Source organism: Oncorhynchus mykiss, chromosome Y (genome assembly GCF_013265735.2).
Source record: "Oncorhynchus mykiss isolate Arlee chromosome Y, USDA_OmykA_1.1, whole genome shotgun sequence".
Classification (NCBI taxonomy): Eukaryota; Metazoa; Chordata; class Actinopteri; order Salmoniformes; family Salmonidae; genus Oncorhynchus; species Oncorhynchus mykiss.
The window spans coordinates 29,150,838-29,175,174 of record NC_048593.1 but is presented as its reverse complement, the minus strand read 5'-3'; the positions used below and the strand labels follow the sequence as shown (position 1 = coordinate 29,175,174).

Genomic DNA, 24,337 nt, shown 5'->3' with positions numbered 1-24,337 from the left:
GAAACACAGAGAAACAAAAGATACATTGATTTGTATGTATGGGGGGGGCGGGGCATTTATTTAGGGAAGCCTGGCATCCATGAATACACGCCACTAATCTACACTTAACAAAAATATAAACACAAGATTTTACTGAGTTACAGTTCATAAAGGAAATCAGTCAATTGAAATAAATAAATGAGGCCTTCATCTATGGATTTCACATGACTGGGAATACAGATATGTATCAGTTGGTCACTGATGCCTTAAAAAAAAGGTAGGGGCGTGGACCAGAAAACCAGTCAGTGTCTGGTGTGACTTCATGCAGCACGACATATCCTGATCATTTGATCAGGCTGTTGATTGTGGCCTGTGGAATATTGTCCCAACCCTCTACAGTGGCTCTGTGAAGTTGCTGGTCATACACGTCAATCCAGAGCATCCCATACATGCTCAATGGGTGACATGTCTGGTGAATATGCAGGCAATGCAAGAAGTGGGACATTTTCAGCTTCCAGGAATTGTGTACAGATCCTTGTGAAACGGTAGCGTGCATCATCATGCTGAAATATGAGGTGTTGGCGGTGGATGAATGGCACGACAATGGGCCTCAGAATCTTGTCAAGGCAACTCCGTGCATTCAAATTCCCATCAATGAAACGCAATTGTGTTCATTGTCCGCAGCTTATGCCTGCCCATATCATAACCTCACCATAGGGCACTCCTCTGTTCACTACGTTGACATCAGTAAACAGCTCGCCCACATGACGCCATCTGCCCAGTACAGTTGATATCGGGATTCATCCGTGAAGAGCACACTTCTTCAGCATGCCTGTGGTCATCGAAGGTGAGCATTTACCCACTGAAGTCAGTGACAACCCTGGTGAGGACAACGAGCACACAGAGACTGTTTCTGACAGTTTGTGGAGAAATTCTTCAGTTGTGCAAACCCACAGTTTCATCAGCTGTCCAGGTGGCTGGTCTCAGACGATCCTGCAGGTGAAGAAGCCGGATGTGGAGGTCCTGGGCTGGCGTTGTTGCATGTGGTCTGCGGTCATGAGTCCGGTTGGATGTACTGCCAAATTCTCTACAACAACGTAGGAGGCGGTGGTAGAGAAATTAACATTCAATTCTCTGGCAAATGCTGTGGTGAACTTTCCTGCAGTCAGCATGCCATTTGGACACTCCCTCAAACCTTGAGACATCTGTGGCATTGTGTTGTGTGACGAAACGGCACATTTTAATGGCCTTTTATTGACCCCAGCACAAGGTGCACCTAATGATCATGCCGTTTAATCAGCTTCTTGATATGCCACACCTGTCAGGTGGATAGATTGTCTTGTCCAAGGAAAAATGCTCACCCACCCTGATGTAAACACATTTGTGCACCAAATGAAATAAGCTTTTTGTGAGTATGGAACATTTCTGGGATCTTTTATTTCAGCTCATGAAACATGGGACCAACACTTCACATGTTGCATTTATATTTTTGTTCAGTGTATTATTAGTACCTGAGGTATTCACTGAGAAAATACAATTAAAGGGCAAAAATCACTTTTATTGTCAATAAATGCAACAGTGCACATTCACCCAGAAAAAAAACAAGTGTACAAAAGTAAACCATATCACTTTTTTTATTTACATGTGTACTTGTTAAGTAACACAAATATCCCTCATTACAAAACGGGAGCGATCCACTGATCGAAGTGAATAGGAAATGCTACTTAAAACCTCTTCAATGGGCTGTAATACTTCCCTTATAACAGGGGTTCCCAGTTACTGTCCCAACGTAGAGCTATGCAGGTCATCAATAAACAGATGCACTATGTGATCATGTATATAGAACATATATATTGGGCTACATGATATGGACTGAAATTGGGATGGCCTTTAAATAACACTCAGAATGTAGACTGAAGTGTAAAGTAAAGAACAGGCCCGGTTCACAATCTCATGTGGTAGAGAATAATCAACATTGTTTAATCTGCAACCTTGATAGTTGTGCCCCACTGAATATGGCCCATGATTTAAAAAAAATATATTTAATGAATCATCTCTGAAGGCCATCTCTTCCTCTAAGATCCCTGTATCTCTCAACAGGCACAGGACATTGTTCCTCTCACCCTTTCGACAACCGTGCTGCACCAAAATACCTACATCGAGATACTTTCCTGTCATTTCCCCTCCATAATAATCTGATAGGACAGAAAACAGTCTTTGTCTCTGAAATTTCTTTCACCTCTGCAGTGTTGTCAAATCAGTGATGGAGAAATGGGATGAAGAAGCAGGAGCCTCTTTCATATGTACCATTTGATCCAGCAAATGAGAACACGTGAGGAACAGGTTTGTCCATGTAAGTCATTGAAGAGGCTGTGAGCGAGGCGATCTGATCACAGACATCATGACAGGGAAAGCTGCTTCACAACAGTTACTCTTCAAACAATCATAAAGTGATGGTTTTTTACAATGGATTAAACATGTCACAGATAAAATGTTACAAACACAAAATGTCAACTTGACCCATATCCAGGCCAACTGGCATGGCAAACCCAAATGAAGAGTTTAAAGTGTACAATAACAATGACAGTTCAGTGACATCTAAGAGAGCACTAAAAGGTTTTACTGAACTGAACTGCAAAAGGTAACTTTAGAAATAAAAAGTATCTCGTATTCAGAAAATCGGACTAAAACAAAAACAAAGGCAAATTTAATCTGTCCAGCACCACATCAAGAACTACCAAACTCCAGAAGTATTTCCCATTGTGCGCATAGGCGCCTGAGCAATGGGGAAAATGGAGCAGCTACAACCCCACTTTCAAAATAGAGGTGCAAACATCGGTTTTAAACCCCCACTTTTTTACCAGAAAATTATCATCTTTTGGATAATTTTAAATGATTAGTAATGTTTGTATTAAAATGTATATGTCCATTTGAGAAATAATCAGAAGGCCTAATATTACATGCTTACATCTGTGAAATATTCCCCAAGCTGTTTACAGGCATTTAACGCCATTCTGCATTTTTGCCATCTATTTTCCCCAACTTCAAATCAATTAAATCACATTTGTTACTTAATGAAAAAAATGGAACAAAGTAACAGTTCTGGCTGAGCCCCATATGCCAGCTTCACGGTTCTAATGTAGCCAAGTGGTGTCTGTATGCGACTATGTTCTAAATAAAAAAGCACAGGGTATTTAGATCTCCGTAAAACAGCTCTGCTTGCGGACCCGGCTCCACAAGGGGGCTTAGCCCCCTCAGTTAAAACGTGTGCCACTTCAGTTTTACGTCTCTATATAAAAACAGCAAAAAAGTTCAAATTATCGAGTGACAGGTTGGCGCAAAATCAGTATCTGCACACCTAAGAGTGTGTGTATATGTGTAGGGGGGCTATGGAAAGCTACTGGGCGGTTAAGTATGACTCCTTTGGGTTTGGTTTCCATAAAAAGCGTGGGGAAAATGCTGCTCATCTGTGGTAAGCTATGTGAATAATGTGATACGCCTCTGCCTTGTAATAGGCTCATTTGATTTTGATTTATAAGGGCAGGTCAAGTTCAGTTAAATCCCCACCACTACAGAGTTTAGTTAGCTTCTTAGCTAGCTGTAAAGGGTGTTAGTGTTATTAGCCTATTTTGCTCTAACCAGCTAATCTGCCACGATGGATATCAGAAACGAAACCGCCGCCAAGCCCAGCAGCGATGATGCTGCCGAGCTCCAGCTAGCTCAGCGTGAAGCGCCTACTCACTCTTCCACAAGTGCCACAAGCATAATGTCTCCACAGACCCCTCCACCTGTTCCTGATGATCTTGGAACAAAGAAGCCAGCCCAGGTTAGCAAAGAATTCTACCCCAGCTGCAGGTTTTCTGGGCCTTATTCCAAGGCGGGTATTCTAACTGGAAGCATGCTATTGATAGAATAAAAGGATTCACTAGGAACGCATAAAGCATTTGAAATGCACTGCGGAAAGAAAACAAAGTTAAGTGCTATGGGAACTGAGGTGTCAACACTTGTTAATGATAGGCAACTGGCACAAACTCCTTTTCCACTTTGACAAATGTGTTTAGTCAGCAGACGAAGCATGCTACACCCAAGGAAAGCTCAACTAATCCAACTGGCATTTGTGTGGGATCTTACAAGAAGATTTCAGGGAGAATGGAATGATTGATTACTCAGGAAGTTCCACAGAGCATCAAGGAGGCTGCAACTCTGAAAAGGTAAGAAACAATCTAGCTGGTTGTTTTTTTTATCATAATCTTGGTAGTATAGCCAGTGACATCCTTTTCAGCAACAACCTAGAGTATGAATGGCAAATATATTTGCATTGCCAAAAAGGGCTTGCTTAGTGTGTAGGGTGCTGTACATGGTGCTGATAGAGCACTCAATGGTCTCGGCCTTTGAACTTTTACATTTATTGTGATAAGCAGAATTCATTATAATTCTAATGGATGGACCCAAATGATAGCTACATATCGATACATTTCACCATAGAAATAGAACGTAGGTTTTCATGTTTTTAAAATGGAACTGAAATGGAAACGTATTTATGGTAGGCCGGCATTGCTTAATTGATTACAGGGGGAGGAACAGGGTTGGAGAGCCCTGCTGTAGGATGTGGTTATTTGCATTCTCCTTTCATTTACTGTTAATGTAACTAGCCTAGATTCTGTCATGCCTTTATCAATCCGCTTTTGTTTATAGGCCTATAGTAGACCTAACTCTGTTTTGTTCTGTTCACATTCATTTGTTCACATTCGCTGTGTCGTTTTTCTAAGCCAAACTGCTATTCAGTATTTTTGTTTGCATGATTAACTAGTCTACTACTTTCAGCATTTAGTTTGCATTATTTTGGTAAGACGGCTGTGTGTACGCCTGCATTCACATTAGGCAATTCACCTATTATAAAAAGCCTATATTGTAACCTATATTCATTACCAAAATGGCCTTGTGTAGGGCGCTGTCCATTGTGCTGATACAGCACAGTGGAGCTGGGCTACAGATTTCACGTTAATCTGTCACTTCAAAAAGAACTCACTGGTCTGAGTCTCTGCATTTGAACTTAGTTTATTACGTTATAGCGTGATAAGAATTCAATATAATTCCAATGCAAGAACCCTTAAAAATTGTGCCCCCTCACCGAGTTCATCTGCACCCCTTAATCACTTAAAGCCTGTCCTGGTGCCGGGTCTGTGTCCTTGGCTTGGTAAGTAATTTTGACCAAATAAGCCATTTCTACCCTTTTTTAATCAAATATGTACACTGCTGAGACAAATAAATTGTTTTAATGTTTATGGTGACAGCGCTTCAAACGGTGCCAAAAAAAGTCAAGCCCCCCCTTCCAAGCATTTGCACCCCCACTTTCAGACAAAATCAGGTGCCCATGATTGTGCATGCATATAATGCAATCCAGCACAAACACTAAAGGAATGATATTTCATTGACTCTGAAATGATTATTTCTTTACAGTAAATAAATATGGTAAAGGTGGTACAGATGCTTTAAAAATGTGGATAGAAAATCCCAACATAACAGGCGTTTGGATTGGAAAAGGCTACGTTCGTGTTTGTCTCTGTGTGTGGATGTTCAGTCAATCTTCTTGCTGCGCAGTCTGGCGGTGTCCAGCAAGTACCTGCAGGTGGGGCCGGTGTGGTGGGAGAGGAGGGTCAGGGCCTTCCCATGGACCAGGGTCAACAGGGTCTGGTGACCCGCAGCCCAAACCCGGTACCAAGGCCCATAAAATGGATCTGACACTGCTGGACACAGCATGTTGTTCAGATTGACCTCGGTCATCTGGGAAGAGGGAGAGAAAGAGACAAAAGTGAGAGACTATGTAGAAGGAGACACACTGAGGCCACAGGAGGTTGGGGAGGACTGGCTAGTGGTAATGACTGGAGCGGAATTAGTAGAATGGTATGAAATACCTTAAACACATGCTTTCCAGGTGTATAATACCATTCCATTTGCGCCGTACCGGCCATTACTATGAGCCGTTCTCCCTTCAGCAGACCTACTGTAACGGTGGCCTTGCTTGGTGTTTGTTTCCTTCGTGCCATCAGTCAGGCAGAGTGGGAGAAGAGCAGTCCGCTGTGTCATGCAGCTCATTAGTCATGCTAGTGTGACCTGTACATTAGTGTCTGACTCCTATATCTGTGTCATGTGTCTCGTTACTGGCCTCTCTTTTAAGAGCGAGTGAAGAGGAGTTGCACCGAGTGTCCAGTAGAGGGCTCCCTCCATCAATCTTACCAGGCCCAGGCCCTGCAGGAACAGGAAGTGATAAAGGAACAGGATGCCAGTGGAGAGGATAGCCCACCACATGTCCCCCAGGGGCTCCGGCTTGTACACACCTGGCGGAGGGGGAGGCAAGAATAGTAAACGTATGAACATAATTCAAAACAGAACTGAAAATACAGTTATGGATTTCTTCCATTTTATGGCAGACTAATCAATATGGGTATTCTCAAGTTCCCTTGAAAATTAAAGAATGCAGCTGGCAGTGGATTTTTTTGCTCCCGAGACCCACTATTGTATGCCTTTTCACAATGGGTGAGCCGATCTGTCATACTCATATTCGTAATGGGAATTACTTGTGATCGGAAAACCCGGAAGTGCACTTTAAAATGCCGGTAATGCCTATACCTTAAATGTGCATTACTGCGCAATATCACCCAGAGTACACCATTAAGTTTCTTCACTCATTGTAAATAAAACATTTAAAAATGCCCACGATTTACTTACTTGGTCCTATTCAATTATGAATGGAATAGGCTAATAAATTGCCTAATGCATGGCCAGTTACTACGGACTGCATTTATTCCAGACAGATTCAGATGAAGGCAGGCAAATTTTTTGCCCCATATATTGTTTCACTTTCGTGAGAAGCAAAACATCTCTCCCAATACTTTTACAATCAAAATAAACAATCTACATTTGTGATATTATTTTCGAATGATTTGTTGCGTGGCAAACATGCCTGGGCGAGAAAAAGTAGCAAGCAAGCATGGGCTTGGATCACGACAAAACGAGAGACTTATACTAATTATGCAGACAGAAAGTAGGCCTACTAAACAAGGCAAAGTAGACAGACAAAAACAATTTATGGCCTCAGCAAAGTGTGAGAGCAAAATTGCAAAATGATGCTATAATACTGTAATTGCATCAAATGGTTGTTTTATGCAACAGAATAAGGGGTTGTTAGAACACTCATATGTGTGTGTTCTACTGAGGGTGGGCCTCTGGGAGATTAAACACTGACAGGAGATTTATGTCTTTGGGTGATACTGCCTCTAGATGGCTCCAGTATGGAGTTGGGGGGCCAGACCCTGGTCTCAATACAATGAGGACAGTATTTACAGCAGGTACTGTTTGCTGTGAATTATTAGCAACCTTGTGACCCATCCATACAGCCTTTGTTTGTCACGAACATCCAGGGGGATGGACTTTGCTACAAAACGCTGTCGCTCAAATCCGCTGGTTGAGTTTTCAGAGGTAATCACCGACCAGCTCCATTACTGCACTAATGAAATAAAGTTTGATTGTTTTGAAGAAATCTAAAAGTCTCTCCTTCTGACTACAATAATTCCACCACAAAGGTCAAAAGGAAATAAATTGATTTAACAATGACTAGCTACGGATTCTGATTTATAGACGGAGAAAGGGAGACTTGTTCCCTGAGACGAGTGAGTGACATGAGAGCGGCCCCGTCCATTTTATTTACAGACAAAAACTACCTAATAGTAGTTTAGAGCACCCAGTGCTTCACACAACTTGAGTGAAAGAAAAATACGTGCTGTCAGCTGAAAATTAATTTTTCCAGATTTTTATTTTTTATTTTTTTTTTTTTACCTTTATTTAACCAGGCAAGTCAGTTAAGAACAAATTCTTATTTTCAATGACGGCCTGGGAACAGTGGGTTAACTGCCTGTTCAGGGGCAGAACGACAGATTTGTACCTTGTCAGCTCGGGGGTTTGAACTCACAACCTTCCGGTTACTAGTCCAACGCTCTAACCACTAGGCTACCCTGCCGCCCCCGATGACGGATAATTAGAAAATACTTGTCATAATCGTATTTGAAAAATTCTCCATATCCTTTTTGATACTTGCATCGTCCGAGTACTCAGCACAGCCCTACTTTTATCTATGTTAAAAAACATCCGAGTACTCAGCACAGCCCTACTTTTATCTATGTTAAAAAACATCCGAGTACTCAGCACAGCCCTACTTTTATCTATGTTAAAAACATCCGAGTACTCAGCACAGCCCTACTTTTATCTATGTTAAAAAACATCCGAGTACTCAGCACAGCCCTACTTTTATCTATGTTAAAAACATCCGAGTACTCAGCACAGCCCTACTTTTATCTATGTTAAAAAACATCCGAGTACTCAGCACAGCCCTACTTTTATCTATGTTAAAAACATCCGAGTACTCAGCACAGCCCTACTTTTATCTATGTTAAAAAACATCCGAGTACTCAGCACAGCCCTACTTTTATCTATGTTAAAAACATCCGAGTACTCAGCACAGCCCTACTTTTATCTATGTTAAAAAACATCAGAGTACTCAGCACAGCCCTACTTTTATCTATGTTAAAAACATCCGAGTACTCAGCACAGCCCTACTTTTATCTATGTTAAAAAACATCCGAGTACTCAGCACAGCCCTACTTTTATCTATGTTAAAAACATCCGAGTACTCAGCACAGCCCTACTTTTATCTATGTTAAAAACATCCGAGTACTCAGCACAGCCCTACTTTTATCTATGTTAAAAACATCCGAGTACTCAGCACAGCCCTACTTTTATCTATGTTAAAAAACATCCGAGTACTCAGCACAGCCCTACTTTTATCTATGTTAAAAACATCCGAGTACTCAGCACAGCCCTACTTTTATCTATGTTAAAAACATCCGAGTACTCAGCACAGCCCTACTTTTATCTATGTTAAAAACATCCGAGTACTCAGCACAGCCCTACTTTTATCTATGTTAAAAACATCCGAGTACTCAGCACAGCCCTACTTTTATCTATGTTAAAAAACATCCGAGTACTCAGCACAGCCCTACTTTTATCTATGTTAAAAAACATCTTAGTACTCAGCACAGCCCTACTTTTATCTATGTTAAAAACATCCGAGTACTCAGCACAGCCCTACTTTTATCTATGTTAAAAAACATCCGAGTACTCAGCACAGCCCTACTTTTATCTATGTTAAAAAACAGTGTTGAGTAGATAAGTGTGTGCATGTACTAAGAACGTTTGTATTTTTAATAATATTTGTATTGAGTTTTATTGAATATCATGTAAAAATGTGTACTGACAATGCGATTGTTTGTCCAATGCGGTTGCTTAAACATAAAACGTAAGAAAACAGTACTGAGTAGGTATGGATGGCGGCGTCTACTTTGTTGTTGTTGTTCGGTTTCACAATAATAATCAAATACAGCCTTTGCTTTAATGAGGCCCTTCCCACCCTAGACTCCCCTTTTTGTTAATATATTACAATGATTCCCTACACTATTCAGTGCATGTTTTCTCACAAACTAAAATTGAGCAAACAGTGCATATTGTTTGCAGCCAGGAAATGAGAGGGATTTCTACATTGGCCACTTGACCCGACGTCCACTAGATAACAGCCAAAAAGTCAAAACAGCTTTCCTACTTTGACAACAGGTGCCGGCCCGGCGGGAGATATCAATAAGCGAATATCACAACACTGGCCAGCCAATCACAACACTAGCCAGCCAATCATAACACTGGCCAGCCAATCACAACACTGGCCAGCCAATCACAACACTGGCCAGCCAATCACAACACTGGCCAGCCGATCACAACACTGGCCAGCCAATCACAACACTGGCCAGCCAATCACAACACTGGCCAGCCAATCACAACACTGGCCAGCCAATCACAACACTGGCCAGACAATCACAACACTGGCCAGCCAATCACAACACTGGCCAGCCAATCACAACACTGGCGGGTAAATAATACTGTGAAACACTATCATTCCACTATTACTGCAGATATACAGTGTCTTCGGAAAGTATTCAGACCCCTTGACTTTTTCCACATTTTGTTACGTTACTGCCTTATTCTAAAATGGATTAAATAAAAATCCTCAGCAATCTACACACAATACCCCATAATGCCAAAACGGAAAAAAAAAACTGGTTTTTAGAAATAGTTGCAAATTTATTACAAATAAAAAACAGAAATACCTTATAATATACGGTAAGTATTCAGCCCCTTTGCTATGAAACTCGATATTGAGCTCAGGTGCATCCTGTTTCCATTGATCATCCTTGATGTTTCTACAACTTGGAGTGTCCACCTGTGGTAAATTCAATTGATTAGACATGATTTGGAAAAAGCCACACCTGTCTATATAAGGTCCCACAGTTGACAGTGCATGTCAGAGCAAAAACCAAGCCATGAGGTTGAAGGAATTGTCCGTAGAGCTCCGAGACAGGATCCTGTCGAGGCACAGATCTGGGGAAGGGTACCAAAACATTTCTGCAGCATTGAAGGTCCCCAAGAACAGTGGCCTCATCATTCTTAAAATGGAAGAAGTTTGGAACCATCAAGACTCTTCCTAGAGCTGGCCGCCCAGCCAAACTGAGCAATCAGGGGAGAAGGGCCTTGGGTCAGGGAGTTGACCAAGAACCCGATGGTCACTCTGACAGAGTTCCTCTGTGGAGATGGGAGAACCTTCCAGAAGGACAACCATCTCTGCAGCACTCCCCTAATCATGCATTAATGATAGTGGCCAGACGGATGCCACTCCTCAGTAAAAGGCACATGACAGCCTGCTTTTGCCAAAAGGCACCTGAATACTCTCAGACCATGAGAAACTAGGTTCTCTGGTCTGATGAAACCAACATTGAACTCTTTGGCCTGAATGCCAAGCATCACGTCTGGAGGAAACCTGGCAACATCCCTACGGTGAAGCATGGTGTGGAGGTGTTTTTTCAGCAGCAGGGACTGGGAGACAAGTCATGATCGAGGCAAAGATGAACGGAGCAAAGTACAGAGAGATCCTTGATGAAAACCTGCTCCAGAGTGCTCAGAACCTCAGACTTGGGCGAAAGGTTCACTTTCCAACAGGACAACGACCCTAAAACTACAGCCAATACAACACAGGAGTGGCTCTGAATGTCCTTGAGTGGCCCAGCCAGAGGCCAAACTTGAACCCAATCGAACGTCTCTGGAGAGACCTGAAAATAGCTGTGCAGCAATACTCTCCATCCAACCTGACACAGCTTGAGGATCTAAAGAGAAGAATGGGCGAAACTCCCCAAATACAGGTGTGCAAAGCTTGAAGCGGTATTATTAGAGAAGAAAGATAAAGGTTTTGTTCGGGCGCCAAGCAGGTATTAACCAAGCTGAAAGAAAAAGAGTAGAATAGAGAGTACCACTACCAGACCCACACACATCAGCAGAAGAGACTGCCTAGAGTGTAGCCTGTTTACCAGAGGAGAGAAGAGAGAAGACACACCATATAAACCCACATCACAGCACAGGGGTGACCCCACTAATAATACCTCATACAATAATAATAATAATAATAATAATGGCAGAGCAATTGAACCGCAACTTTATTTCCTCCTTTACTGCTGAAGCGCTCTTAAAGAGGCAGCGCACAGTGAAGGCTCCGTTCAGGATCATACCCAAGAAGACTCGATGCTGTAATCGCTGCCAAAGGAGCTTCAACAAAGTACTGAATAAATGGTCTGAATACTTATTTAAATGTGATAGCAAAAATGTCTAAAAAACCTGTTTCTGCTTTGTCATTATGGGGTATTGTGTGTAGATTGACGAAGAAAATCAACAATACATTTTAGAATAAGGCTGCAATGTAACAAATGTTGAAAAAGTTAACGGGTCTGAATACTTTCGAATGGCACTGTATTACGGACATTTTCTGAAATTACAACGCAGAAAAATACTGTGTGTAGCACCTTTAAGTCATACTGCTACAGTACAGATATGGACTTGGTTTTTGTTTGGTTTTTTAGCTCGCCAGTGATGCTGCTATGACAGGGATATGAATTATTCCTTATGTTCACAGATATGTTGTGTGTAATACATCAGACTGTTGTTCCAAATTAGTTTGAATTTGTTAGGAGCCAGGGTGGTGTGTGACCATTTTTCGGTTCCATTTTGAAGCAATTTTGCTTTTTCATCCTATTGGAGAAATGGTAGATCACGATGGATAGTTCATTCCATTCTCTTTGTTCAAATTGTAGCCTAGTCTGTTGTTGACTGGGGATCTATTTCACGATGTATTGAAGCTAATTCTAACATAGAGACTACGGTGGCCTATTCCTCCGAATTGTTAAGTTCATTTTGTTTTTATTGCCATATTATGTTTGATTTTAATGTTAAACATGGATAATTATCACATTCTCACAAAAAATAAATAATGTCAACAGTGTTTGCAAGAATGGCATCACAACACTAGATGGCAGTCTAGTTTACTCCAGGGCTCTGCCTCTCTCACTGCAACAATTTCAGAACTGGGAGGAGGGTTTTGATTGGTTGAGTTAAGGTAGTAGTGAGAAGTAACTCAAGATGGTTCAAATTCTCAATGATAGTGAAGCACCCATGGAATGGAGACAGAGCACAGAATTCCATAAGTGCAGAAGAAGCCGGCACGTACCTCCTTTCCTGAAGAGGTATACAGGCACCAGGTAGAGCAAGGAATGCTGGATGTAGTAGACCTCCTTCTCAAATGGAAGCTGAAGAAACAAAATGGACCAGTGTTCAGTATCTACATGATCATCATCAGCTTCATTATAGCAGTACAGATATGTACATGTCAACAATTAGTGTTTGCCTTACTATATTGAATGTTAAACAATGCCCTGCTCCTGCATTTCCACATTGTTTGGCTATGGAAATGTTTGAAACTGTGTGTGTGTGCGAGCACAATTGGATCAAAACATGACTGGTGTTTCGGATTCAGTTAGACTAACTCGCGTAGAAAACAAAGAGGACCCTTCCCTAGGCATAAGTGTAACCAATCGGTAAATTGCCAGCCAGCCTTAACAGTAAAAGGATCTGTGAGTGAGATGGTGAGCTGGAACGGAAAGGGAGAGGCTGGTTGGTAAAGCACTGGAAATCCACAGGGTACACATAATCTGGTTGTGCATCAGCACTTTCTCTCTTGTCATGTCAGTCACTTACAATTAGGCCATATCAGCTTATTGTTTTTTAGATTTAGTCAAGCAGACAGCTTTCTTTTTTTTAGTCACTCAGTAAGATATTAAAACTGCACGTTTCTCTCCACCCCATGGCAAAATGAGTAACCGGGTTCCCTTGACATTAACTTTTTTTAGCCAATTGTCCTTTTTTTTTTTACACCATAGAGAATCAGATAAAAATGTAGGCTACACTGCCTATTGGCTTCATTGCATATTCAAGCCTGTCTCAAAATACAACACTCCCCTTTTAAAGCTCTCCTAGAGGATGGTTGGCCACCCTTTGTAGTCTTTAAAATATTGCAACATTACAATTACAAACAAATACTTTTATATATCTTTAAATAATTCCCTCCAGGGCTTGAAATGAAGGACGCCCCGGCTTCTGGACAATAAAATACTGTTGAAAACCAATGAGAAAAATGCTGGTTTCAATGTCATGATGGTGTTAATAAAATAATTCCCTCAACATTTCTATGGTCGTATTTTGGCTAGGCTACTTTGAAACAAGACATGCTTCATAAAATAAAACATTCAGGGTTTCAACAATTAAGTTTATGGTTAAATAGTCGTAAAATACTGACCGCGTCCGCTCCGATTCAAGTTGTGTGAATTGCGGAGCGCAATACCTGCACTCTCTGGTCTTGTGACCATTTGATCTAAAATGAACCGTGCCTAGAGGACAACTTGTATATAGCCTCGTTATTGTTATTTGTGTTATTTTAGTATTACTATTTTCTTTTGATCCATTTGTTAAATGTTCTTTTTCGTACTAGTTAAATTAAAATTATATTAACTGCATTGTTAGGAAAGGGTTCGTTTAGTAATAATTTCATTCAATTATTTAGACGTTAATGTTAATTGTTATTTGTCAAACATGACTGGTGTTTAGCCTCGATTTTCTGTCATTAAAAAAAAGTCTCATTTAAGTTTGGCCACATTTTCTGGCGCCTCCATCACGTCAGCATCAGTTTGGACATGACGCTGTAGAGAATATGCAGAAGGCCCAACAAAATGTAGATTTGGGGCCCCCAAAATGCTCTGACTGCATGTGTGGGTATGGATGAGGGTACGCAGATGCGCCGAGCCATTGCCCCCCCCCCCCCCATGATGAGTTCAGATTGTATATGTGGCCCCCACCCCCATCAAAGTTGCTCATCCCTGCCTTGGATGACCGTGTCTGTGCTGTAGCATACACCCTTGCCTTTCGTGACCACTGACTTTTCTGATAGTAAATACAATTTTCCTCACTGTTTGTCAGGGGTTCCTGAGAGTCTCCTGTCACATGTTGCTGCTGTTACTCAGCCAACAACACAATAAACCCTGCCTGCCTACCTCTCGACTGCCAGGCAGCAGTAAAAAAGGTAGGAATTGGTGGTCACAGGCCCAGAGCAAGTCAAGGGGACTCAAGCATACCGAAGGGCAAAGCCACATAATGAGGCCATAGTTATGCAAGTAGTATTTGTCTTTATTGCTGTTCAACATTCAATACAGTTGACACAAATGGCTGGAAAACTTGACTTGAGACATTCAAAGGATGCATCCACTTTTTAAGAGAGACAAATCTTCTGTATGAACAAAAACTATTCCAAATCCTTACTGCTCATCAGAATGACCATCCGTCCAAACCGGACAGCATAGATTAACAATCTTCAGGAAATAAACTAATTCCATTCAGGTATTGTGAACTGGACTAAAATTAAAATAAATGTCTTGTTCGGTTTGGATATTTACCACCATGTTGTGTGCTTTGTTCAACTATTTAGAAAATAGTTTGGAATGAAGTATAAATGTGTGGCCATGCTTTCCTTGCTATTGAGATATGAAATTGAAAAAGTTATTGATGTGTGTTCTGGTACAGAGTGCAGATAGTTGGATATAAAACACAGGAAGATAACAGTGATCTTGTAATCATAGTGAGAAATGTTTTAGCAACACTGTCACTACAACAGTCAGAAATGACAAGTTTTAAAACACACCCAATAGGCCTATCTAAATGTATAAAATGAAAACATCTTAAAAATGATCAACACACTAACACAGCCATATGAGCATGTGACTGTAGAGAAATAGCAATAGCATTACAAAGCACAGATCAATCAGTGTGATCACAGATCAGTGTGATGACGCAGTGTCTGTGTGAACCCTCCCCCCCCTCACCATGTAGCTCAGATTTACCAAACTCAGTCCTGGTGACCTCAAGGGGTGCACGTTTTGGTTCAGCTGTGTAGTGTTAGGGCAAAAACCAAAACGTGCATCCCTTGAGGTCACCAGGACCGAGTTTGGAATATAGCTTTACAATACATACTCCAGCTGGACATGTGGTTCCTCCCCAGGACAGAGCACGCCCGTCCCTACACACCAAATCAAATCAAATTGTATTTGTCACACATGTTTAGCAGATGTTAATGTGAGTGTAACCCCCCAGGTTTGTGCCAGCATCAAGGACAACACATGGTTCATCTTCCCTCTCTATGATAAAGGAATTGATATTGACTGTTCAAACAAAAGTACTGGGAATTTGAGATGTGTGAAATTCATCTCTATGCTCCACTGACACCTCCCTTTGGTTAAATCCTGGCAAGGCTCTATCATACATGGGATGACAAAAGGCCACTAAAATATGCAGTTGTCACACAACGCCACAGATGTCTCAAGTTGAGGGAGCGTGCAATTGGCATTTTGACTGCAGTAATGTCCATTAGAGTAATGGCCAGATAATTGAATGTTCATTTCAATACCATAAGCCACCTCCAACGTCATTTTAAAGAATATGGCAGTATGTCCAAACAGCCTCATGACCGCAGACCACATGTATGCAACTCCAGCCCAGGACCACCACATCCGGCTTCTTCACCTGCGGGATCGTCAGATCATTCACCCAGACAGCTGATGAAACTGTGGGTTTGCACAATCAAATCATTTCTTTACAAACTGTCAAAAACCGTCTCAGGGAAACTCATCTGCATGCTTCCTCACCCGGGTATTGACCTGACTGCAGTTTGGCGTCATTACCAACTTCAGTGGGAAAATGCTCACCTTAGATGGCAACTGGCATGCTGGAGAAGTGTGATCTTCACGGATGAATCCCAGTTTCAACTGTACCGGGCAGATAGCAGACAGCGTCATGTGGGCAAGCGGTTTGCAGATGTCAACGTTGTGAACAGAGTGCCCCATGGTGGCAGTGGGGTTATGGTATGGGCAGGCATAAGCTACAGACAACAAACACAATTGCATTTTGAATGCACAGAGATACTGTGACGAGATCCTGAGGCCCATTGTTGTGCCATTCATCTGCTGCAATCACCGCATGTTTCAGCATGATAATGCACAGCCCCATGTCGCAAGGATCTGTACACAATTCCTGGAAGCTGAAAATGTCTGTTCTTCCATGGCCTGCAAACTCACCAGACATGTCACCCATTGAGCATGTTTGCGATGCTCTGGATTAGAGGTCGACCGATTATGATTTTTCAACGCCGATACCGATTATTGGAGGACCAAAAAGGCCGATACCGATTAATCGGCCGATTTTTAAAAAAAAATTGTAATAATGACAATTACAACAATACTGAATGAACACTTATTTTAACTTAATATAATACATAAATAAAATCAATTTAGCCTCAAGTAAATAATGAAACATGTTCAATTTGGTTTAAATAATGCAAAAACAAAGTGTTGGAGAAGAAAGTAAAAGTGTAATATGTGCTATGTAAAAAACTTAATGTTTAACTTCCTTGCTCAGAACATTTATTTTTTTTGTTTTTTTTAACCTTTATTTAACTAGGCAAGTCTGTTAAGAACAAATTCTTATTTTCAATGACGGCCTAACATGAGAACATATGAAAGCTGGTGGTTCCTTTTAACATGAGTCTTCAATATTCCCAGGTAAGAAGTTTTAGGTTATAGTTATTATAGGACTATTTCCCTCTATACCATTTGTATTTCATTAACCTTTGACTATTGGATGTTCTTATAGGCACTTTAGTATTGCCAGTGTAACAGTATAGCTTCCGTCCCTCTCCTCGCTCCTCCCTGGGCTCGAACCAGCAACACAACGACAACAGCCACCATCGAAGCAGCGTTACCCATGCAGAGCAAGGGGAACAACTATTAGAAGGCTCAGAGCGAGTGACGTTTGAAACACTATTAGCGCGCGCTAACTAGCTAGCCATTTCACTTCGGTTACACCAGCCTCATCTCGGGAGTTGATAGGCTTGAAGTCATAAACAGCGCAATGCTTGACGCACAACGAAGAGCTGCTGGGAAAACGCACAAAAGTGCTGTTTGAATGAATGTTTACGCGCCTGCTTCTGCCTATCACCGCTCAGTCAGATACTTGTATGCTTAGTCAGATTATATGCAACGCAGGAAACGCTAGATATCTAGTAATATCATCAACCATGTGTAGTTAACGAGTGATTATGACTGATTGTTTTTTATAAGATAAGTTTAATGCTAGCTAGCAACTTACCGCATTCACGTAACAGGCAGTCAGTCTCCTTGTGGAGTGCAATGAGAGAGAGGCAGGTCGTTATTGCGTTGGACTTGTTAACTGTAAGGTTGCAAGATTGGATCCCCCGAGCTGACAAGGTACAAATCTGTCGTTCTGCCCCTGAACAGGCAGTTAACCCACTGTTCCTAGGCCGTCATTGAAAATAAGAATTTGTTCTTAACTGACTTGCCTAGTTAAATAAAGGTATAAAAACAATGACAAAAAATGTAAATTGTTATTATTTTTTTTTAAATCGGCAAATCAACGCCCAAAAATAACGATTTCCGATTGTTATGAAATCTTGAAATTGGTCCCAATTAAATTGGTCGACCTCTACTCTGGATTGATGCATACGACAGCGTGTTCCAGTTCCCGCCAATATCCAGCAACTTTGCACAGCCATTGAAGAGGAGTTGGGCAATATTCCACCGGCCACAATCAACAGCCTGATCAACTCTATGCGAAGGAGATGTGTCACGCTGCATGAGACAAATGGTGATAGACTTTTTTTTTTTACCCACGCCCCTACTTTTTAGGTATCTGTGACCAACAGATACATATCTGTATCCCAGAAATCCACAGACTAGGGCCTAATGAATTTTTCAATTGACCGATTTCCTTATATGAAGTGTAACTCAGTAAAATCTTAGAAATTGTTGGATGTTGCGTTTATATTTTTGTTCAGTGTATATACAGGGTCAGTGCAAGTACCACATTTACACAGTGTACTGTAGTAGTTGAGGTACATTCTATCTGAAACTTATGTAATGTTGCACTCTCCTGAACAGCCCCAGGTATGTCCTGAAACATGATATTCCACACTGCCCATGAGCAGGTGCCATTGACACATGAATGGATGTCTGTTGCATGTGTATGAGACACAATGACTTGACACGAAAACAGAGAAAGTCTATAGCCTAGAGAACATGCCCCACATGGAATGGAACCAAGAGACTGAACTCTTATAACCATCTGACCTGTGGTATTCAAAAGTGGAGTTGTTGACCCATAGCATACAGTAAAAGTGCACTTCCAAATCAGATCATCAGACCTACAGGATGTGATCACAACACCTCTACTTCCCAGAGGTATGTAGGGGGATTGGAACAAAACCAATAAGGCAGAAGTCTAGAGGAAGCCAAAAGAATCCTCACATACAATGTTGTCAGAGTCATTTCAGGGGCTGGGCCAGACTCAGCATTGAATTGAGTATTGTTCTTTTTTGAACAAGAGAAACTGAAGTGCTTTTGAGTCATTGATGGATGAATGTTTGGGAAGGTGGTAATGAAATGTGGAAAGGGCCGAATAGGCCTAATTGAATTTGGGCTTTGTTTCCATGGCTGAGATGTGATTAGTAGCAAGAGAGACATGATTCAAGAGCAGGGAGCAGAGCTACTCTTGAGGAAAAGGGAAATGCAGCAAAAAGAACAGCCTGAGGACAAAGAGAAAAAGAGCAAGTGGGGGTTGTGACAGGGCAGCTTCAAAGTTATTCTGTCAGCAGCAGCCAAGCACAGCTACTGTAGGGCTCTGCTTTTGCTGTTTCACATTCAATTACTGAGTCCAGAAGGCTCAGAAAAAGAGTATCTTCTCCCCGATCCTATTCTGTGACCACGTCACCATGGTTACATTGGATTGAGAGAAGTTGATATTTTCCGAGATGCATTACACATCTGCCATTGTCAACTAGAGACGGTTACATTTGCTTACAGAAAAACATCTCATCAAGTCCCTGAGAACAGTAGGACGTCATCGCTGTGTTCATCTTCTGCACAAAGGACAGTTATGTTGCTTTCCCACAAGGCTAGGAGATGCAACCTTGGGGTTTTTCTATGTCCTGATACTGTATTTTTCAAAAAACATGGTATTTCAGCTTCCTGATAAAGTTGTATTTATTTGAAAAATACTTTTTAACCATAAGCAATGCAAGATGTGTTTTTCTGTGTTTCACATACTAGGCATTTGTATTTGATATGCATAATGAAATATGATCTTTGAAACTATGAAAGAGTGGAAGTCTAATTGTGAGTGACTGCAGTGCTCACTAATACAGTGAATTTAACAGATAGGTGATGGTTTCTTACCAGCCTAGTGTTGACCACAGGGAAGACGAGGGCCAGTAGGGCACCGTTCAGCATATGGACCTGAAGCCTGCAGACAGAGAGTACACGTCACACACTTAACGCCATAATCAACAAAACCAAATAAGTGTTTGCTTAAGATTCTGCAAGCCAAATGCATCATATACCATATGATACCAACCAGCACCTGTTAAAGTGCTAGGCTAGTATGGAAACGTGCTACACTTGGACCGGTGGTTGAATGCAATGAACTTGGGCATCCGCAGATGATAATTTAGGTAGATTCATCGTTTGTGTATCTCATATACTAGTATATATATATCCTAATTTTGTAGTATACCCTACATCTGGTTGTTGATCATCTTCTGCATGGCCCATGTGACATAATCCTGTAGCTTTTGCATTACATCTCATTTCCTTCCCTCAGGGAATCCAGATTAGTCTTCATATCATTTTGTTTCTATGCAGACTAGTTCAGCTACATTTCAATTCTCCTATGACTGCATGGCAGAAGGACAAGGCAAGGTCCTGATTGGAACAGGGAGGGTTGGGAGGCCAGCATGGCTGTGGTCCAGCTCCAACCCTCCTGATTAAGTAGAGGACAGAGAACAGGGCCCAGGTGTTCTGTACTGACCCCAACCTTAGGGTTCCTCCCTCTGCTATAAGACCCTACCAACATAATTAGAGGCTGACAGGCATGTCTGCAATTTGGGAGTGATTGGTGCTGTGATACAGATCCTAGTTGGAGTCTCAATGACTTTGAGTGATGTTTGTTATCTACAACTAATGGCTCTGCTCTTATCTCTAAGGGGATCCTTTAGGGATGGAACGATTCACCAATACGCATCGGTCCACAAATCAAATGTTTAAGATACAAGTGCATCGATTCGCGGACCGCAAACCGACCCAAATGTAGCATGCGTTGGTCAGAAAATCTATTAAAATGTTGTGAATAGGCAGTTCACCCATTTGTTTTGCTCATATTAATAGGCATGTCTCTGACAAAAAAATATATAATCTTGGCCGACCAATAATCCGATCTTTTGACTAATCGATTGGCCGAAAATTTGAAACATGCATTTTACAGTGTGTATATATATACACACACACCTTGTGTTTTAAGAAATCAACTAATATATTATATATATATATATATATATATATATATATATATATATATATATATATATATATATATATATATATATATATATATATATATATATATATATATATATATATATATACACATACTTCTCAAAAAAATAAAGGGAACACTAAAATAACATCCTAGATCTGAATGAGTGAAATATTCTTATTAAATACTTTTTTCTTTACATAGTTGAATGTGCTGACAACAAAATCACACAAAAATTATCAATGGAAATCAAATGTATCAACCCATGGAGGTCTGGATTTGGAGTGACACTCAAAATTAAAGTGGAAAACCACACTACAGGCTGATCCAACTTTGATGTAATGTCCTTAAAACAAGTCAAAATGAGGCTCAGTAGTGTGTGTGGCCTCCACGTGCCTGTATGACCTCCCTACAACGCCTGGGCATGCTCCTGATGAGGTGGCGGATGGTCTCCTGAGGGATCTCCTCCCAGGCCTGGACTAAAGCATCCGCCAACTCCTGGACAGTCTGTGGTGGACAGTCTGTTGGTGGATGGAGCGAGACATGATGTCCCAGATGTGCTCAATTGTATTCAGGTCTGGGGAACGGGCGGGCCAGTCCATAGCATCAATGCCTTCCTCTTGCAGGAACAGCTGACACACTCCAGCCACATGAGGTCAAGCATTGTCTTGCATTAGGAGGAACCCAGGGCCAACCGCACCAGCATATGGTCTCACAAGGGGTCTGAGGATCTCATCTCGGTACCTAATGGCAGTCAGGCCCCCCAAAGAAATGCCATCCCACACCATGACTGACCCACCGCCAAACCGGTCATGCCGGAGGATGTTGCAGGCAGCAGAACGTTCTCCACGGCGTTTCCAGACTCTGTCACGTCTGTCACGTGCTCAGTGTGAACCTGCTTTCATCTGTGAAGAGCACAGGGCGCCAGTGGCGAATTTGCCAATCTTGGTGTTCTCTGGCAAATGCCAAACGTCCTGCACGGTGTTGGGCTGTAAGCACAACCCCCACCTGTGGACGTCAGGCCCTCATACCACCCTCATGGAGTCTGTTTCTGACCGTTTGAGCAGACACATGCACATTTGTGGCCTGCTGGAGGTCTATTTGCAGGGCTCTGGCAGTGCTCCTCCTGCTCCTCCTTGCACAAAGGCAGAGGTAGCGGTCCTGCTGCTGGGTTGTTGCCCTCCTACGGCCTCCTCCACGTCTCCTGATGTACTGGCCTGCCTCCTGGTAGCGCCTCCATGCTCTGGACACTACGCTGACAGACACAGCAAACCTTGCCACAGCTCGCATTGATGTGCCATCCTGGATGAGCTGCACTACCTGAGCCACGTGTGAGTTGTAGACTCCGTCTCATGCTACCACTAGAGTGAAAGCACCGCCAGCATTCAAAAGTGACCAAAACATCAGCCTGGAAGCATAGGAACTGAGAAGTGGTCTGTGGTCGCCACCTGCAGAACCACTCCTTTATTGGGGGTGTCTTGCTAATTGCCTATAATTTCCACCTGTTGTCTATTCCATTTGCACAAAAGCATGTACAATTTATTGTCAATCAGTGTTGCTTCCTAAGTGGACAGTTTGATTTCACAGAAGTGTGATTGACTTGGAGTTACATTGTGTTGTTTAAGTGTTCCCTTTATTTTTTTTGCGCAGTAAAATATATATATATATATATATATATATATATATATATATATATATATATATATATATATATATATATATATATATATATATATATATATATATATATATATATATATATACACACACATACACGCACACACACACACACATACATTGAGCTTTAATTAAGCGCAATGTTTGATGAAACAAGACAATGACTCAAAAAGTCCTCCTGCTCCTACTGGCATTCACAGACTGCTGTTACTCTCCTGAAGTTGCCAGTAATAGGTCGCCGACTCCTCATGTAGCCTTTCTCATGTGGAATGCCAATTTATTTTACCATTTCTACTGATCTGCATGCCAGTTATGGTTATCATATGCACATTTTTATGGAACAGTTTCATTTAATTTATAATAAAGTCTTTGTATCTCAAAATAATTGGTCTGTTAATCAAAATACTGTCCAAATCTAAAATCAAAATAATACAAACTTCAATTCAAAAGTAACTTCAATTGCCATTGCAAACTATGTAAAAAAAAAATTGCCTATAAAGCCAACAAATAAAAACATTGCAGCCTACAGGTAGAAAATATCCTGATAAAAATACATATCCTAGGAATCACATTGGAACATTGTATCAACTATTAACTTTTGTCCAGCCCGAAGTGTGCTATCAAATTTGCAAAATTGTATAATATATTTTGGGCCCTCAGAGTTTCCTGCACCAGTGAGCTCGGGACAGACACAGCTGTAGGCTATTTGCGCAAGGGATAAGAAGTAATCAGGTAGGCATATTTTATGATGTTTCCACTGGATCAGAGCATTATATTTTTCACTTTCACGCTGAGTGGTTATGGAAAGGGAGAAAGCTGGAAAGATTTTTCAAATACATTGAGGAACTATTGTCATTCTCAAAGGATTTAAAAACAGCTTGCTGTTTGAGGTGAAGAAAACATTACTTTGAGATACTCCACAGCTCATTAGTGGTGGTGCGTTAAGCCAATCAGAAACACTATCAGATCCCCAAATGGGCACATTTATATGCCTACATATGCATGCTGACACGTTCGCCAGGTGTACGTTTCCTGGTGCGGCTGGCTTCCTGGTTAAGTGGGAATTGTGTCAAGAAGCAGTGCGGCTTGGTTGGGTTGTTCTGTTATGTTTCGGAGGACGCACGGCTCGACCTTCGCCTCTCCCGAGTCCGTACGGGAGTTGCAGCAATGAGACGACTGTAACTACCAATTGGATACCAAGAAATTGGGAAGAAAAAGGGCAACAAAAAAAAATTGGGGGAAAAAGAGGGACTCCCAAGTATACAGACTAGACTGTTTGACTTCAGTCTGGTTGTGCCATGCGTGTCCATGGTTTCTGAAGCTGTGTTGTACTATAGCAGCTTTTTCCAAAATGAGCTTCAATAATGATAGTACAGTAATTCAAAAACAAGTGGACTAACAAAAACTCTTGTGGGACATTGGCAATATTACACACGTCGGCTGTGATTATGAAATGTCCTGAGAAGGAACCTCAGCCTGACCGCCAGTTGATGGAACTAAATTTGCATGGCATTGGTTTGAAATGTCATGCTCTGGTGTGGTGAAATGTGCACGGTGGTCATATATCAACAGCATAGTCAACTGTTGCTTGTGACATTCTAAAACCACAATGTTCTTTTCACTTTCGTGGCATTTGCAAAAGTCCTAAAAAGGTTAGTAAAACAAGGAAAATTCAGACAAGTGGGGCCATTTTGCCAGTCCCCATAAGGAAAAAGGCTATTTTAGGGTTAGGGGCTAGGGAAAATAGGCTTTTGAAGGGGAATAAATGTTTTGG

The 24,337-nt window shown here is 41.5% G+C and overlaps 1 protein-coding gene across 4 annotated transcripts in view; it reads right to left on the bottom strand.

Annotated features, from left to right (window-relative positions):
• Positions 1–1,595: 1,595 nt before the first annotated feature.
• Positions 1,596–24,337, bottom strand: part of LOC110509944 (transmembrane protein 164) — a 43,718-nt gene continuing 20,976 nt past the window's right edge. Inside the window, exons 3-7 of one of the 4 annotated variants that reach the window (XM_036967657.1) lie at positions 19,752–19,818; positions 16,212–16,271; positions 12,632–12,710; positions 6,146–6,317; positions 1,596–5,763 (exon numbers count right to left, since the gene is read on the bottom strand). In XM_036967657.1, coding sequence (XP_036823552.1) covers positions 5,760–5,763; positions 6,146–6,317; positions 12,632–12,710; positions 16,212–16,271; positions 19,752–19,818 — 382 coding nt within the window. In that variant the 3' untranslated portion in view covers positions 1,596–5,759. The remainder of the gene's footprint in view (positions 5,764–6,145; positions 6,318–12,631; positions 12,711–16,211; positions 16,272–19,751; positions 19,819–24,337) is intronic. The other 3 variants (XM_036967656.1, XM_021591172.2, XM_021591171.2) reach the window with 3 other exon arrangements.